The sequence below is a fragment of the Martes martes genome (assembly GCF_963455335.1).
Source record: "Martes martes genome assembly, chromosome: 4".
Taxonomy (NCBI): domain Eukaryota; kingdom Metazoa; phylum Chordata; class Mammalia; order Carnivora; family Mustelidae; genus Martes; species Martes martes.
In genome coordinates this window covers 185,562,641-185,581,241 of record NC_137891.1, presented here as the reverse complement: position 1 = coordinate 185,581,241, position 18,601 = coordinate 185,562,641, and the positions used below count along the sequence as shown (strand labels likewise).

The 18,601-nt window shown below is 62.0% G+C and overlaps 1 protein-coding gene across 1 annotated transcript; it reads left to right on the top strand.

Moving 5' to 3' along the window:
* Positions 1-390: 390 nt before the first annotated feature.
* SLC45A1 (solute carrier family 45 member 1) lies at positions 391-14,319 on the top strand (the record flags this gene model as incomplete). Its single annotated transcript, XM_080802500.1, is given in 10 exon segments — positions 391-820; positions 823-881; positions 883-898; positions 1,385-1,477; positions 1,932-2,156; positions 5,052-5,794; positions 8,538-8,691; positions 10,185-10,361; positions 11,406-11,611; positions 14,053-14,319. Coding segments are annotated over 10 exon segments (2,355 nt in total). The 5' UTR covers positions 391-405.
* Between the last annotated feature and the right edge of the window lie 4,282 nt (positions 14,320-18,601).

Genomic DNA, 18,601 nt, shown 5'->3' with positions numbered 1-18,601 from the left:
CTGGCACCCTTCAGAGCCAGGGGGAGCCCAGCTGCTCCCACCTTCCGGGAGGTTCCTTGCCTGGCCCTCCTCGTGGAGCCTCTTTAGGGGACGGTCCCCTTGACCTGGAGTGCAGGGACCTGAGGACGGGGGTCGTCCCCCTGCGCGGTGAGAGCGCGCCGGCTGTGGTCTCCTGAGCCACATCCCCGAGCAGCAGGCCTCCACTCGGGGGGGCACATTGCTAGCCTCTGAGAACCCCTCCCTACCCGCAGGACAAGGATAAGCAGATGCCAGTCCGAGGCGGGGAGGTGCGGGGGTGGGGGGAGCCGCCTGGAAAGATTAACCCTGATGGCGGAGGCCCCGGTGAGTGACCGTCGCCCCCCGAACGGGCTTTCCCCACAGGAACACCCACCGGCCCCCCCCACGATGATCCCCCCGGCGAGCAGCACCCCTCCAGGAGAGGCCCTGGTGCCCGGTTTGGCTCCTCAGGACTTGTGGAGGTCTCAGATCTCGGGCTACTCGGGGTCCGTGACCCGGCACATCAGCCACCGGGCCAACAACTTCAAACGACACCCCAAGAGGAGGAAGTGCATTCGCCCTTCCCCACCCCCACCCCCCAACACCCCGTGTCCGATCGAGCCGGTGGACTTCGGGGACCTGCACCCCCAGAGGTCCTTCCGGGAGCTGCTGTTCAACGGCTGCGTTCTCTTTGGCGTCGAGTTCAGCTACGCCATGGAGACGGCGTACGTGACCCCGGTGCTGCTGCAGCTGGGCCTGCCCGAGCGCCTCTACAGCCTCGTGTGGCTCGTCAGCCCCATCCTCGGTGAGCCCCGGCTCAGCCCTGAGGGCCCCCGGACGCCTTTGGAAGCTTCCGGAAGCCTGAGCTGAAGCAGCTAGAGGCTCCCAGGGCGCGAGGGGGGTAGCAAGCGTGGAGCCACACCCGTTGGCTTGGGGCCGTGGGAGATCCCAGGTGGGGTCACCACACCCCGTAGTTTAAGGGACTTTGTCTAAACCAGACCACAGAATAGGCATTTCACAGACCCCAGGGACTCCCACCATCGCACACGGAGCTGTCGTTGGAGGATCCAAGCCCCAAAGCTTCATGTGGTTTGGGCCTGGGGAGGTCCTGGAATTTTGCGGATTCCCGAGGAAGGTCACGGCTGCTTAGTGCCTTACAGGGGCCTGAGTAGAAAATGTGGGCAGAAGCCGAGCTATTCCAAGAGTCTGGTTTTTGTTTTTCTGGCCCGGGGTTTGTGCCCCGAGCTCCATACTTTATTCGCTTGACACCCTGGGACGTTTGGGGGCAGGTGTCTGAGGGCTGTGACGGGGCTGTCTCTGTCGAGCGCGGCGTGCGGGGTGGGTTGGGGGGGACCCCGGCGGTGACCCCTGGCCCGCTCTGTTCCAGGATTCCTGCTGCAGCCACTGCTGGGTGCTTGGAGTGACCGATGTACCTCAAGGTTTGGAAGGAGACGCCCTTTCATTCTTGTCCTGGCTATAGGTCTGTTGTTTTGGAACTGAAATAAAGTGGAAAAAAAAAAAGTCCCCAACTGCTTCCTCTTAGCAAAATCTAAAATAGCGTTGACCAAAGCCGCAACACAGATAAAATTCCACGGTGGGGTGGCAGCGAGCGCCCTGTAACCGGCCCCAGTTAACTGTGGCCATCTAGCACCCTGGCTTCCCAAGAACGAGTTAAGGTTTAGGTCATACCCGCCCTGCTTGACCAAATAAAGACCCCAATGCAAGCAAAAACAAGAACAAAACTAAAAAAACCCCAAAACCGTGGTGATTCTGGAGGTGACTTTTCCAATGGGCTCTGCCTGCAGTTTGGTGGAAAAGGAACTCTCGGGGCCCTAAAGATTCCAGACTGAAGCGGCCAGCCTGGGGCGGGGGGTGTGGGGGAGGACGGAGCTGCTCTGCGTTCCCCGGGTGTGACTTTGTTTCTCCATCCGCAGGGGCGCTGCTGGGCCTCTCGCTCCTGCTCAACGGCAGGGACCTGGGCACGGCGCTGGCTGACTCGGGCGACAACCACAAGTGGGGCCTCCTCCTGACCGTGTGCGGGGTGGTGCTCATGGACTTCAGCGCCGACTCTGCCGACAACCCCAGCCACGCCTACATGATGGACGTGTGCAGCCCCGCCGACCAGGACCGCGGCCTCAACATCCACGCGCTCCTGGCAGGTAGGTCTCCGGTTGGCGCGGCGGCGCCTTTCATGTGGGCATTTCCGAACGCCCCAGTGCAAAACCCAAGTTGTAAAACTCAAATGTACGGGGGTGCCTGGGCGTCTCAGTTGGTGAAGTGTCAGCCTTCAGCTCAGGTCGTTATCCCGGGGTCCTGGGATCAAGTCCCACGTCGGGCTCCCTGCTCAGCGGAAAACCTTCTTCTCCCTCTTCTCTGCTGCTCCCCCTGCTTGTGCAAACTGTCTCTCTCTCTCTCTCTCTGTCCAATAAATAAATAAAAACTTCAAAAAAAAAAAAACTCCACTAAACGGATGAACAATGACCTGATTGAAAATACCTATTTCAAACCATATAGTTCAGCAATATCCTGTAGTGTTGGCCTGCGCGTCTACGTGCATGAGCTACACGTGTGCGTGTGTAAGTCTCCGAGTACGTGCGCCTGCGGGGACCTGATTCTCGCCGTTCGAGGAGTTACTGTCTACAAAGTCGCCGCGAGCCCTGAGTTCGCCAGCTCGGAGTCCCTGCCCAGGACAGGGACAGGGATGGGTCTCGCTCTCACCAACCCCGTCAGCACTTCAACCTGTTTTCTGTGTTTCTGTCTAAAGACACTTTCTGAACGTGGATCACAGATCCACGAACACGGGCACGTGGCCGACAGCGCCCGAACGCATGCCTGAGCGAAGCTGACCTGACGCGTGTGTTTGCCCCTAAGACACAGCACCGCCTCCTGGATGAGCGCGACACGCGGGGGCAGTTTTAAACGGTGATGTCACCCCCTCCCCAAAAAAGGCAAAAAAGTCCACAGAAAAGTGGCATCGTATAGACAATAAAACGTTTGGCTGTTCACACCCTTGAGGGCCTAAATAAGGAGGCAGAGTGTCGCTTTGTTGGGCCTCCGTGGACCTGGTGTGTCAGGGAACCGGCCAGGGCTCGCCGCTCTGCCGCAGCTGGTGTGATCGCGTGTGGCCTGGGTACTGACCGGGGTCACGGATACATTGGAGTGAGCAGGGAAATTGTCACGTACAGAGTCTGCCTCCGATGAGGAGTCGAGCACGTGCACGTGCCACGCACACACGCGCACACATGCCACGGACACACACACACACACACACACACACACACATGCCCGAGCTGCATGTGCGGCCAATGGGAGAAACGAGCCTCGGGAGGTGAGACGTGAGGCAGGAATGACCATGGAGCCGCGGAGCCTGTGTGGTTAGCAGAAGGTTCTTTGGGCTTTAAACCGAGACGTGAAGGTGCTGGATCGTACGGTAATTCGATTCTAAATTTTCTGAGGAGCCCCCCCAACACTGTGTTCCGTGGCGGCTGCCCCATTCTACGCCCCACCAGCGGTGCACGCAGGCCCCGATTCCCCCCACGTCTCCGCCAACACTTGCTATTGTCTCGTCGTTTTGATGCAACCCGTCCTGACGAGTTGTGCGAGGCGGGATCTCATTGTGGCTTTGGTTTGCATTTCTCTGGTGGCTACGGACGCTGAGGCCCCTCCGAGCACCTCCCGGCCATCGGGGTGTCTTCCTGGGAGAAATAGGTGGGAAATAGATCACCGAGTCCTTTGACCATGTTTGAATCAGGTTGTCTGTGTTTTCGAGGCTGAGCGACGTCCCGTTTCTTTCCCCTGAGAATACATTTGCTTCCTTCAGTCATTGTTTAAAAAAAAAAAAAAAAAAAAGGTCAATAGAGGTCATCTCAAATCTGACCTTATTTAAGGGCCACAAAATAGCAGTTGTGTCTTGGAGAGAGGTGGGAGAAGCTCGTGGGGACCACGAAGGTGGGAATACCAAGAGGAGGGGCGACGTGAAATTCCAAGGCCTGTAGGGACAGTCGGGGACAGATGAGGGAGCTCCGGGGGGAAACCGTGAAGTGATGGGTTTCAGGGCCACGTGGCAGCTTGAGGGGCCCGTGGAAGGCTGAGCGGCGTGTGTCTGAGGCCAGGCCTTGCCACGGAAGTTCCGCTTTACAAGTGGCCGGGTCTCCCCAAAGCCGAGGGCGGCCGGATCGCACGGGCGGTTTGCATTCGGCGGCAGCAGGAGGAAACGGAGGAAACTCGCCTCCCAACCAGCAGAGGGCGGGAAATGTCGCTGAACTTCAGAGAAGATAAGGCCGCAGTCCCCGGGGTGTAGCAGCGCGGTGGGCCGGGGGTGCTGGGGATGTGGGAGCGGGCGATGGCGAAACAGAACTTTCTGGAGCTGAGTGCTGCTGGCCGGGCACAACGTGGCATCGCCCACCTTTTTACTCTGTGCTGCGTGAATCAGTTTGCCACGCACCTGTTCCCCGAGGCCGTGGGGTGCCGCGAGCGGGAGCAGAGGACTGGATCCCTGCAGCCCTGTTCTTTTCCTGCCGGCTTGCTGAGCCGGAGAGCGAGGGCGGCCGTCCTAGGCCACCATTGGGGGTGACCCCTAGTGGTGGCCGCACATGAGGATGCGGGGCTCAGGCGAGCAAGACCAGGGTGGCCACGTGAATTCCACCCGCCACGTGCGTGTGTGGTCTGTGTGTTGGAGACGAGATCTCCCCCGTTTGCCCGGCACTGACCCTGGGGGGCTGGGCCTCCTCGAAGGGGACTGTGAGCCAGTGTAGACATTCGGTAATCCAGCAAGGCCACGGGTAATTGGGACAGACGTGGCCAGGTGGGCACCATGCCACTTGCTCTGGGGCCAGGCAGCCCTGGGGGGTGGCCCTTGACCAGGAGAGGGACCCCGCCCCCCGGGGAATCCCATTCTCCTTCGCAGTTTAGCTGGGGTTTAGGAGGGGCCGATGCCGGATCTGTGTCCTGGCAACGGATTTGGCCACTGCGTCAGACGCGGAACCACGGCTCGCGAGGGCCCTCCCCAGCCCCTGCCTGCTCGGGGGGGTACTTAACCCTGCTTCTCTCCCCAGGCCTCGGAGGAGGATTCGGTTATGTGGTCGGGGGCATCCACTGGGACAGAACCAGCTTCGGGAGAGCCCTGGGCGGGCAGCTGAGGGTCATCTACATCTTCACCGCGGTCACCCTGAGCGTCACCACCGTCCTGACCCTGGTCAGCATCCCCGAGAGACCCCTGCGGCCCCCGGGCGAGAAGAAGGCCGCCATGAAGAGCCCCAGCCTCCCGCTGCCGCCTTCGCCGCCGCTGCTGTGCGAGGAGGGGCCGGGCGAGCCCCTGCCGTGCCCCGCGGCCGCCGGCCCGTACGCCAGCTTCTCCAGCCCCGTGTCGCCGCTCAGCCCGCTCACGCCCAAGTACGGCAGCTTCGGCAGCAGGGACGGCTCCCTGACGGGGCTCAGCGAGTTCGCGTCGTCCTTCGCCACCTCCAACATCGACAGCGTGCTCATCGACTGCTTCACGGCCGGCGCCGACCCCTACCTGGCCCTCCCGGGCAGCGCCCCGCGGCCGGCCATCAGCGTCAGCTTCCCCCGGGCCCCCGACGGCTTCTACCGCCGGGACCGCGGCCTCGGGGACGGGCGGGAGGGGGCCCTGGCCGCGGGCCCCGACGGGGACGTGCTGAGGGTGGGCTCCCTGGACGCCCCCAAGCCGCGGTCGGCCGGGATCCTGAAGAGGCCCCAGACCCTGGCCATCCCGGACACGGCCGGAGCGGGAGGCGGTCCCGAAAGCAGCCGGAGGAGGAACGTGACCTTCAGTCAGCAGGTAAAGGCGAAGGCGGGGGAGGGCAGAGGTCAGAGGGCGCCGGGTGCCGCACCCGGTCGTGCGTTAGACCGGAAGAGGGGCTGTGGCTCTGGAAAGCCCGCCCGAGCCCCTCCCCGGCCGGAGGCCTCGGGAAGTCGGTGGCTCGAAGCCGACAAGGCCTGCGCGCGGCGGGGGAGATGCCGGGCCCGCGCGAGGGGGCTCAGAGGGCCTGTCGGGGGTCCGGCAGCGGCTTAACGTGCCGGTCCCCGTCAGAGGGACGCTGCTTTGAAACGCGGCCACGTTGGCCCCAAGATCGTTCAGGCGCAGAGGGTCCTGGAGTGAGTTTGTGAGAAGCACCCGCAGTGTTTCTCCCAGCGCCCGCCGCGCCCTTGGGCTGCGTGACTGTGGGCCCCGCAGAGCGGAGTGTCCCCCCGCGGGACGGACACCCCACGGAAGGCCTGGCGGACGAGTCTGGGCCCTCCCGGTGTCCATCCTCGGCCGGCCCCGAGGCTGTCAAAACTCTGGATTCTAAAAGGCAGCGGGAGGCATGGCCTGGCAGGTGAAGAACTTTCCAGAAAGCTGTTTGCGTGGTGTTTCGTATTCGTCAGATGGGCGGGGAGGCCACCGTCAGAGTCCGCTGTCTAGAGGAGGTCACCTCCAGGGAAAGAACGGCTCTGCTGCTCGCTTGAAGCAGACGTAACGGTTCTGGGCCCGCCTGCCCCCAGCGGGGTCGCAGGGTGAGAGAAGGTTCTGGTGAGGACCTGGAGCTTCTGGGAAACCGTGCGGCCCTGAGGGCAGCAGGCGGTCACTCGGGGCACGGCCTGCTGCCCTGCCTGGTGCGTCCCCGAGACCCGGAGCCCCCCCAGGCCCCGGAGGCTCCGCCCCTCAGCCAGGCAGCCCCCCGCCCCTGCGCCCGGCAGGGCTGACGGACGCCCCAGTTCGGGAGAGGCTGACCGGAGACGCATTTGGGGGTTGTTGTTCCTTTTCTCTCGGGTTAAAGGTCAAGGGTGTCCGTAGGTCTGGTTCGCTCTTCTCGGGGCCCGTGCGGCCTTCTTCGTCTTGAGAGTGACCGTCCCCTTGCTGCGAGGGTGGGTCCTTGTGGCGAAGTCCCGAGGGCACCTCCTGGGCTCAGGTCTGGAAAAGGTCTGAAGAACCGAAACCCACTAGAGGGTCGGGCAGTCCCGTTACCGTCGGAAGAAAGAGCTCTAACGGCTCAAGGGCGTTAGCCTCGTCCCTTGATGACATGAGAGCGCTCCACGGGAGGTCTTGTCAGCGGCGGGTCACCGGAGGCCACTTCAGCGGTTCCGACGGGCGTCGGACACAGGTCCCTAGTCACGGTTGGAGCTCCCGTGCGGATCCTTCCTTCTCGGTCCATTCTCAGTAGAACATCATTTATGAGCCTGCTGTAAAGAATTATTTATGTATTTATTTAGCTGAGAAAGAGAGAGAGAGAGAGAGAGAGAGAGAGAGAGAGAGAGGAAGAACCACCAGCAGGGGGAGTGGGAGAGAGAAGCAGACTCTCTGCTGAGCAGGGAGCCCGATGTGGGCCTCGATCCCAGGACCCTGAGACCAGGACCTGAGCCCCCAGGCGCCCCATGAGCCAGCTCTTTGAGGAAAGGAAAGGTCGTGAGTTACCTAGGAACGCATCTAGCCTCGGGTGGGCACACAGGTGTCATTTCAGCGGTCTTCCTCCGGCAGCCGTGGTGACAAGCCCCGTGGACATGGCTGCCCGTGGACCTGGTATCCTGGGCTCTTAGCTTCCTCTGGGTCTCCCCACTTGGCCGACAGCAGCATGGGCTCCCCTGGCCCCGGAGCTGGGGCGGCGTCCCTTCCTCACCCCCGCTGCTTGCAGAACGGTTGGCTCCCCCAGCTGGTGTCTGGCCAGACCCAGGCAGAGCGACCGAGGAGTGACGCCTTCCCGTGCCAGGAAGGGTTAGCAAAGCGCATCAGGGAGCGGGTTTGCCGCGGGCCTGGTGCTCCTGGGCCCCGGGGAGAGACCGCATCCCGTGCCGAGGGCCAGGGGAAGTGTGTTTGCTCCCTGCACCTGCTCCCTCGGCTGCCCCAGCCTCCGTGTAGGCGGGAGTCCCACCGGCCTGAGAGAACGGGGACAGATTCCCCAGGCCCCTTGCAATAAGTCCCTTTTATACCCTGTTGTTCCAGAGAAGAAGGGACATTTGTAACATCTGGACTTGAACCGACCCATAGTTCTCATATTTCAAGTGTGTCCCCCATTGGGCAAGGTATCCACTCCCTCTCCGTGGCACAGATGGCTCATCCTGTGGCCACAGTGCGGGTGCTCCCCCACCATGGGCTTGTTCGTGGCCGCTGTGGGTGTGTGATGAGACGACCTAACGCTGGCTGTCCTGTTCAGGGTGGTGCTGCACAGGGTGCGTGTGTGCGTGTGTGCACATGTGTGTGCATGTGTACATGCCATGTGCGCACGCACACGAGTGTATGCATGCATGTGTGTGCATGCACATGTGTGCCTTGTGTACATGCCCATGTGCACAGCGTACATGTGAGTGTGTGTGTGTGCGTGCACACGTGTGTGTATGCACACATGTGTGCGACTGCGTGTGTGCGTGTGCCCGTGTGCGTGCGTGTACACGGGTGTGTGCGTGCACGTGCGTGTGCATATGTGCGTGTGTACGTGTGTGTTTCTGCCTCACTTTCTCATCGCAGCGAAACACACGCGTCCCCGCGACGGCTGGGGCCCGGTGCCCTGACAAGCGGCCTGTGCGCGCTTCCTCTCCTTCCTCCCCAGGTGGCAAACATCTTGCTGAACGGCGTCAAGTACGAGAGCGAGCTGGCGGGTTCCGGCGAGCCGGCGGGGCAGCCCCTGTCCGTGCGGCACCTCTGCGTCACCATCTGCCACATGCCCAAGGCCCTGCGCAACCTCTGCGTCAACCACTTCCTGGGTGAGCCCCCGGCCAACCTCCCCGTGCGTCCACGTCCCGGCCTGGGGCTCACTGCTGGGGGCACGGCCGCCTGACCTGGGGCCCCCGCCAGCCTCCCAGGGAGCCCCAGAGCCCCGCGTCCTGTCCCGAGGGGACACTTTCCATGCGTGTGGACTCCCCAGATGCCACCCAGGGTGGGGCATGGGAAAGGCCAGAGAGATGCCTCCTCGAGGCAGCCCCGAAGTAAGCCAGGTCGTCCAGGCAGAGGCACAGCCCTGCCCCCGTGCCAGACACCTGGTGTCCTCCGAGTCCAGATTCCCATTACCAAAAGCTTTTCGGACCGCTCGCAGTTAAGTGACGGACGCTGCTGATGGAGTTTGGGTCTTAAGCCCGACTGGGCCTCACTGCTGTCTTCCTCCTCAAGCCAAGACAGACACGCACAGACACTCCCACATGCCCGTGGGTGCCCGGCACTGGCCTTGAGCCCAGGAGCCCTGGCGTTCTGATTGCCATGGAAAAGCCCGAGCTCGCCTCTCATTCCGTCCGGGATCTCCTTGCTGTCAGGCTGTCGAGCCTCTGAGGATGATTACAAATTTGAGATGCTCTGGGGCTCTCAGGGGATGTACATCAGGATGTCTTTCTAGACGGCAACTTAGCAACGGGCAAGAATCTTAAAAATGCCCACATCCTTTATCCCAGTGACCCTCCTTGGGATTCTTTGCAAGAACGTAATCGGAGCTGTTACCCAGCATCTACGTCCCAGGGATCCGCCAGCACGATTCCTAAGTGCCGGTCGCTGGGAGGCAGGGGCGGGGAGGAGGGGTGCAGGGGGAGGCAAAATGCCAGCAGTGCAAGAAGGGGTGAGATCGAGGAGGGGCGTGTCTGCCTCGTGCAACACTTTGCTGCCCTTGAAAGGGGCTGTTTGGGAACACTAAACGGCATAGGGAGGTGTATATGATAATTACCGGGGTTCAGGAGGTCCAGCAAACGCCACCCCTTCCTCTACCAGACGACACTGACACGGGCGTCAGAGGAACGGAGCCCTGCGGTGTCCACGGGGAGGGGCCCCAGCAGACCTGCATCCACACTCAGGGTCATGTGCCGCCCCCTCGTGCCCGCAGCGCCCCCCCCCCCGCCCCGCACCTTCTTGTCCCCCTTGCGGAGAGGCGAGTGAGGGGCGGGGGGAGGGCGGCTGGAAGGCGTGAGCGGTTCGCTCTCCTCATGACGATAGTGTTTAGGCAAAGGACAGAACATGACCTTCCACGCCACAGAGCCTGTGTTTATAAGACTGTGTATTTGCTTAAAAAAAAAAAAAAAAAGACGACGACGACCGTGGGGAACCTGCGCGGGCTTAGCAGAGGTCACGTGACCTCCGGGTCGTGCGGCTGCAGGTAATTTCTCCGTCAGGTTCCGACTCCACAGGAGCCGTGAATTATCCTGAGACCGGGGGGAAGCACGTGTGGGCGGAGGCGGGGCCGCAGGGCCGGTGGTCACCAGCCCTTCCCCGCCCCCAGGGTGGCTGTCGTTTGAGGGGCTGCTGCTGTTCTACACGGACTTCATGGGTGAGGTGGTGTTTCAGGGAGACCCCAAGGCCCCGCACACGTCGGAGGAGTATCAGAAGTACAACAGCGGGGTCACCGTGGGCTGCTGGGGGATGTGTATTTACGCCTTCAGTGCCGCCTTCTACTCAGGTACCCGCCGCGCTGGGGGGTGCGGAGGGCGCTCGGGGGCTTTACTGGGGTCGTGGGATGAAGGGAGGTCTGAGTCTTCACAGTCGTGGGCGTGGCACCCCCGTTTGGGACAACCCGTTGGGGCCAGCGGGCAGAAAGGCCAGGCCCGGGGAGGGAGGGCAAAGTGGGGGGCTTCGGGACGAACACGGAGGTCACCTCCAGGCGGGGGAGTTGTCTGCCAACCCCCACCACCCCCATCCTTCCCATGTGGATTCATGCGGCAACTGGTCCAGAGGGAGGGAAGGGGCACCTGAGAAGGGGGGTGGGGGGAGGGCGTGCGGGGAGAGCCAAGCCCAGAGGCTGCGGGGCCCCTGAGGTTGGCGGTGGGGGACCCAGGGGACACAGGAAGCCGAGCTGGGTCCCTGCGGGGAAGCCTGGGTGCTGGTGGGGCACGGGCAAATTTTCACCTCGGGGGTCAGCCCCAGGGTTCTGTCAAGGGCCAGACAGTGGGGCGCGCTCAGCCTCGCGGGCCACACAGCCTCCGGGGAAGCACCGGGCGCGCCCCCGGAGGCTCGGAAGCCGCCTCAGTTGGACAAGATGCTTCTGTCTAAGGCACGTGCGTGGCTGAGTCCCAGTAGGACCTCCTTTATGTTTGAGGGGGAACTGGGATTTCAGATAGTTTTCACGAGTCACAAAATACTTGTCTCCTTCTGTTTTTTTTTTTTTTTTAAACCATCTAAGAATATAAAAACCGTCCTTCGCTCTAGGCCGGCTTGGTTTTGCCTCCCCGTCCTGCACCCCGAGCCCTTTTGCTGTTTTGGCCCAAGATCCCTTCACCTGCACCCCCACGCCCCTACCCCAGGGCCTGCCGTCCCTCTAGACCCCCCGGCCCGGGTGCCCTCAGAGCCGACACCCCAGGCTCCCCACCCCCGAGCAGGCCTTCTGGTCTGGGGCGAGCTGCCGGCCAGCAGTAGGGCCAGCCCCAGGGAAGTGGCCCAGGGACACGGAGGCCCCGGGGCCACCGGGCGGTGCGGCGGGCCGCTCATCTGCCTTTCTGGCCCACAGCGATTCTCGAGAAGCTAGAAGAATACCTCAGCATCCGCACGCTGTACTTCATTGCCTACCTGGCCTTTGGCCTGGGGACCGGGCTCGCCACCCTGTCCAGGAACCTCTACGTGGTCCTGTCCCTCTGCATAACCTACGGGATTTTATTTTCCACCCTGTGCACCCTGCCCTACTCGCTCCTGTGTGATTACTACCAGAACAAAAAGGTAAGGGCCTCCGGTTTTCTGCTTCGGGTCCCAAAGAGGCTCGCCTAGACCTGGCTTCCCCCCTCCCGGCGGCCTGGAGAAACCCCACCTGAAACGTGGCCCGGGGAGCAGCCCCCCGCGGGAAATGGGGGGCCCGTGTGAACATTCAGAAAGTCGGCTGCTGAGCGCAGAGCATAAACACGAGCAGGGAGCGGCCCGGGGAGGCCCCCCCCCCGCCGTCCGTGGGGGAGGATCGCGCAGCGGGGACGGTGGCCGGGGAGGCCCACCCCTTCGTGTCCCCTTCTGGCACGTTTTGGGGTTGCCTGTTAGCACCAGGCCTCTGGTGAGGCAAGGGAGGCCCTCACCTGGGACGCAAAAAACCCAGTGGTCAAGGTCGACGATAGGTTCACCCAGTATTTCTAAAGAAAGAATTAGTGTATCAGGACTCTGAAGACGGGAAGTTGCAGCCCCCGGGGGGCCAGGGCAGAGGCCTAGGTCAGAGGAAAAGCCAGGAGACTTGATCCTGTCTTTGCGTACGATTCTGACGTTTGGCTCAGTGTGGATTGTCCTTGACCCGCTGGCTGAGCTGGGGGCCGCCGCACACCACCGTGCCGTTCGCCCACTCCTGCTGGGGGCAGTGTATCCCCAGAGCTGGGTGATCGCCGCTGCCATCAATTCAGAGCCCAAAGAAACCCCATACCCATGAGCCGTCCCCCTTCCCATCCTTCTGCCCCCAGCCCCCGAGACCACAAAGCCACTTTGTGCCTCTCTGCATTTGCTTGTCGGGACGTGTCACGGAGGCAAACCCGTGTCACACTCGGTGTCATGTTTTCAAGGTGCATCCAGTTGTGGCCGGGGGCACGGCTTCCTTCCTTCCTTCCCGACAATGCTCCCATCAAGGATTTTTTTGCAGTAACTTGGAGATTTGAAAATACTGCATTAAAAGATCACCCTGAACCCTGGGTTTCTCACACACACCCCCTTTTGATTTGGGGCTTTGTCACCTCCCCCAGGCCTGACCCAGGAGGCATCCTGAGTTGTTTTAGCGGCTTCCAAGTATCTGATGAATTCAGCTGGGGCCGGCTCTGAGAACGATGTTTTTTGGGAAAAGTCACATCTGCCTGGGACTCCAGGCATGACAGTGAGCCAGCCCTTGGGCCCGAGGGTGGCAGCCATGGCGGCCCCTCCCAGCCCCTTCCCTGACAGCCATGGGACTCCCGGACACACTCAACAGGCAGTGGCCACAAGGACAGCACCTCCCCCGGGGCAGGAACATGGGGACAGAGGCTGTGATGGCTGGAGAGCGAGCCCTGCGCCGCCAGCCCAGGCCTGCAGCAGCCAAGAGACCCAGGCGGGGAGGGGAGGGGAGTGGTGCCAACCCAGCTGGCTGGGGCCTCTGCTCCCCCTGAACCCCCCGCGGCCACCGTCCCCTTGTCCGTTCCCTGCAGGCCCGAGACCCCCTTGACTGGGGAAAACAGATGGGTCAGTTCTTGGTGGGAGGCTGCCCCACCCTGTGCGAAGGGACGCCCGGAGCCTCGGGTCGCCCTAACTGAATTTGGTCAGCACCCCCGGAAGCCTTGGGCTGCTTGCTTGTAGAGTCTTCTAGAGGCTCACATTCTGGTCAGTCTCTGCTCAGTCACAGGCTCAGCGCTCACCTGTGATCGCCAGCCCCCCAACCCCCGCACCCCTGCCGAGGCCTTGCTGACTGTGCGTAGACATGGGGGGGCACACTTTCCCCAGGACACGCGCGTGTGCATTCATAGAGCACCTTGCGGGTGCCACAAGGACACAGCGGTCCGGGTGCGGGAGGCCGGCCCCAGGCAGTGCACACAGTGTCTCGGCAGCGGGGGGCACCCATCTGCTGCCTCGTGGGGGATGGTGGCCCGTGCGGGGAGCAGAGGGAGGGGACTCACCCCGCCTCCAGCCACCATCACTCCGACAGCTCTGCTCAGAGGCCATGTCTTCCCCCCCCAGCCCCCGTTTGGTGCCGGGGTGGCACGGAGGGAATGGGGCCCGTCCACCCTGGGGGCCACAAGGAGCTCGGGAAAGCGGCCCAAGGAGCAAGCACGGAGCCGCGAGAGGCTATTTCAGGGTGTGTGACGGCCGTGTGGGACGAGCAGGGACGCGGAGCGCCCCCCTAGCCCGGCAGGCCGCCTGTCTTTCAGGGGAGAGGAAGGCCAAGGCCAGGCCGTCGGGGCCGGGGAGAGCCTCCGCGCCGCCCGGGCCTGCGGGAGCGTCCGCGGCCGTGAGTCGCGGATTCTTCGCGCTGCCGTCCTCTCGCCATCTCTCCGAGCACAGACGTTACTCAGCTCTTGGCTGAACTCCCGGCGCGCGTCGGCGCTGGAGAATGTGAGCCGGCCGCGCGTGGGCCGCTCCGGTGCCCTGGGCCTGCAGGCGACGACGTGGGGCCGGGTCCCGCCGCGGCCCAGGGCTCCCGCTGACGGTGTCTCCTTCTGGGTCAGTTCGCAGGGTCCGGCGAGGACGGCACCCGGCGGGGCATGGGCGTGGACATCTCCCTGCTCAGCTGCCAGTACTTCCTGGCCCAGATTCTGGTCTCCCTGGTGCTGGGGCCTCTGACCTCGGCCGTGGGCAGCGCCAACGGGGTCATGTATTTCTCGAGCCTGGTGTCCTTCCTGGGCTGCTTGTACTCCTCCCTGTTTGTCATTTATGAGATCCCTCCCAGCGACGCCACCGAGGAGGAGCACCGGCCCCTCCTGCTGAACGTCTGAGCCCTGAGCCCCAGCCTTGGCCCCGAGCCCGTGCCCGGGGGTCTGGAGCAGGCCGCCCGGTGAGAAGCCCGAGGCCCGGGTGGACGCGGGATGGGCCTCCTGCGGAATGTACATATGTGATCAAATAATAAACGGCGGCCGCGAAGCCTACGGTTTCTCGTCGTGGCTCTCCCAAGGGTGGAGAGGTGCCCGGGGGAGCGGGCTGCTCCCCGTGGGGGCTCGGGGAGGGGCTCCGAGGTGGGTGGAGCTCGGTGGCCCTCACCTGGCGGCGACGTTGCCACCCCAGCCCTGCCGGGAAGACATCCGGCGATGTCTGGAGATGGTTCTGGTTGTCACAACTCGGGCGGGCGCCTACCGTCCGGAGATGCCTCGGACCTCCTACCGTCACAGGACGGCCCCCACAACGAGGAACGTTCCAGCCCCAGAGGTCAATCGTGCTGAGGTGCAGAACCAATCTCCTGCCCACTGCATCCCAGAATGGAGTCAGAGTGTGCAGTGCTTTTGGGTCGGAAGACCTCATATTCATTCATTCATTCAGCCATTCATTCATTCATTCATTCTGTCATTCTCCCCCCATCCATCCATCCATCCATCCGTCCATCCCTCCCTCCCCTCACCCTACAGACAGCCATCCAGTGCCCTGGGGGTGCAGGCAGTGGTAGGTGCTGGGGTTCAGCTGTGAGCAAGTGTCCGCCCTCGTGGAGCTGGTGTAGGAGGAGGCAGACAGTACACGGAGGTCTGTGCCCGAGGACGGCGGTAAGTGCTGTGAACACGAGCAGGGCAGGAGGATGGGGTGACGAGGTTGGGGAGTGGCCTGTGCTAGGGAGAAGGGCAGTGCCCTGGTGGAGAGAAGAAGACATCTGAGAATGGAGGTGGCAATTTGCTTGGTGTGTTCGAGGGATTATAGGCTCCAAAATGCTTGAGTCGCAGCACATCTGGGAAGGTAGGAACCTCCAGGAGGAGGAGCGGACACCCTGGTGAATGCAGATCTGCCCTCTAACTTGCCCCACCCACCTGCACCCACCATCTTCCAGTTGATGGACCCGCATGAATCTCAGACTTCTCGTGTAAAGGTCCTTTGCCATGTGTCTTCTCGTCATCTTCCATCACTCGACTCCCTGGGCTGGCCGAGGCCCCTTCCCGGTGCAGCCGGGCGGGCTCTTCTCCCCGAACTGTGAGTGCTCGCCGAGTGTGCCGTGAGGGGGTGGGGTGTGGCGGGCCACTGGTGTGCCTGCCCGCTTCACTGGAACTAGGCCTGGCCCCCAGCACCCCCACTACATGGTCCCTATATTCTGGGGACACATAGGAAACACTGATCACAAATCCCCGAAAGCAATGGGGGTCCTGGGCCCACCGCCAGCCTCTAAGGAGAGTCTTTGGTTTACGGGCTGCTAACATGTCCTGTCGTCTTTCTGACAAGTCAGGGACAGTAGGTGTAAACCCTCCGGACTCTGCAGGGCACCTTACCCACCCCCCCACATGAGCCACAGCTTCCCCAGTGCCATTGCCTACTGGTCTCCTGAGCCTGTTGAGGTGGCTCCTGTGGGGTCCCTGGAGTCCAGGATCTCTGCCCACTTCCTTGCCCCCCATCTACCCTTCCTGTGCGACCTCCACCCTGCAGCTGGGGGAGCTATAAACATGCCTCAGTGTACCCCTTCCCTCTTAACACTTCCGGCGGGGGTGTTTCTCGGGGCCTGAGGAACCAGGTCTAAACTCTTCACGCCCAGCGGGGGCCTGCCTGTCTTCCCAAGCCCGTGCAGCCACAGAGTGCCCTCTGCCACAGATGTACTCTGTGCCTGTGCCGATGCTCTTCCCACAGGTGAAGTCTTTCTACCTCTTCGCTGCCCGTCAACTTCTGAGTCATCGACTTAGAGCCATCTAAAACGCCACCTCCTCCATGCAGCCCGCCCTGGTCGGAATCAGTGAGTCCTCTCTCTGTGCCTTCGTGTCATGCCATTTTACCCTTGGTGGTTACAAGCTAAGTGAGGCAGGTCTCATCCTCCCTGCTCCACGTGTAGGTGAAGCAGAGAATTTTGGTGACTTTTCAGTCATGCAATTCCTTTGGGCCTCCTGTTTGTCCCATGGTTTTCCTTGGACTCCAGACTCATCCTCCGTGTGCTTATATTGCTTTCGGGAGCTTTAGATGTTTTAGAAAATGTGATGTTGGATGGGTGTCCCTTGGTCTGGGATGCTTTTGCCCAGAATGGTCAAATCTTCGTGCGAGAAAGAACAGGGAGGTTTCCCACTCACTCCTGGCTTGCCAAACCTTGGGCTTTCTTCCTAGAACTTTCTAAGTAAACAGAGATTGCTCTTACACATGGGCATCTGCACAGAGTCGGTGGGCGGAGCATAGCACCGGCCACTCAGGCCAGCACCCAAACGCTGCCCTTGACCTCCAGGTCTGTTCCCAGCAGATGGCAGTGGGAGCAGCCGCAGGATCCAAAACGTGAGGCCCGGGACTCGCTGAGGCCACCATCGCTTGATTTTCCCGTCTCAGAGAATCACTCTCCGGAGTTAACAATGGAGCTATGATGATGGTGAGGACACGGACCTCTGCTCACAGGACCTCAAGTCCTCCGCTGGGCCCTGCGGTGAGCTAAGTGTCTTCTGCAGTCTACGGGCTTCACCGTCCCCAGCGAGGGGGAGGAGCTGGCCTGACTCTGTTTCGTAGGCGGACCTGGACCCCGAGATGGGCTCCCTAAGTGCTTGGCCCAGGTCACACAGGGTCACACGCTTGTACCAGGGATTCTGACTCCAGATTTCATGCTGCTTAAAGTTTCTGGAGCAAATGGTGAGCTGCGTGGTCCTTCCCCGAAGTCTCTGTCTGGCCACGATAAGAGGAAAGGGAAGGGAAGCCTTTGCTCCATGGACCCGTGATGAGGCTGACGCCATCCAAGCCACTAAAACCGGGCACCCCTGACTGATGCCGTTCCTGACTTTCCACTCAGCAAACTTGGAAAACGGACTCTCGTCCCTTGCTGCTCAGGAACGCACACACCAGTGCGTCTGCCTGCGGCCCACAGCACCGACAGCAGACACTGCACGTGGGGCCAAGGGGGCCAGTCGTGAAACCACAGGCTTCACCTGTCTGGTTTCTATCTTCCCAGACTGTTGGGCTAACCCTAGATCCTGGGCTGGGATCCGGGGACTGGGCAAGGTGCCCATCACACTGGGTCACAGGTTTTTATGTTTAAGGATTTTATTTACTTATTTGACAGAGCGAGAAAGCACAAGCAGGGGGAGTGGCAGGCAGAGGGAGAGGGAGAAGCAGGCTCCCCACAGAACAGGGAACCCGATGTGGGACTTGATCCCAGGACCCCAGGATCACAACCCGAGCCGAAGGCAGTCGCCTAACCGACTGAGCTGCCCAGGTGCCTTGGGTCACAGGTTTTGAGGGAATGTGACAGAACTGACAATGGCCACGGCCTGCTATGTAGTGGGGCGCTCAGCTTCAGGGATCTCCAGGTCACGCATGCGGGGTCTGCGAACGCTGTGCCGCCATCCTAGCCGTGAGCGGGTTGGAGGGCCCCTGAGGACCCTCTTCCTGAAAGACTCAGAGGAGGAGAGATGTCCTGAGATGGGGGCATCCTTGAGGTACAGGGCCCTTAGGGCAGCGGCGGCTCAGGGGGACTCTCCGGGGGGCTTCACGGGCCATGGTGCTGGAAATCACCACGGCTGAGGTGATCATGGGGTGATCGTCACTCAGCCAGTGTTTGCTAAGCACCTACAGTGTATGGCCCAGCATGGGGAATACAGCTGAAAACCACAGAGAAGCACCTCTTGGCCTCCCAGCAGCCTTTCCCTGCCATAACATCCATGCTGGGCCCTGCCCGTGCCACCCGCAGCCCCCGGCCCCCTTTCCTGCCATCTCTCTCCCATGCTCCTGCTGTGACCTGTCCCTGCTGCCCTTTGCCCAGAATGCCCCACCGCTCCTCCCTGGCTGCTGGCCTCCAGGAAACACCTTTTCTTTCACACAGTCCGGATCGTTATTCCTACATGCCTCTCCCCCTTGCTGCAGGCCTGGGGGCCTTGGGTCCCTGCAGGCCCTGTGGCAGAAGAACGCCTCGGGGCTTTACGGACGCCGCCACCTGGTGGTCGGGACCAGGAGTGGCCTCTTCAGCGGTGTGAAGCACAGCAGAGCCCGGGCAAAAATAAGGGGAGCAGGGGCAACCTGGGACAGACAGCTGGGGGACAGGCACATAGAAGACATCAGCTCTTACACACCGTGCCCGCCACAGGCTGGAAGGTCTTCTAAGAAGGGCATTAAGGTTCTGTTTTTAGT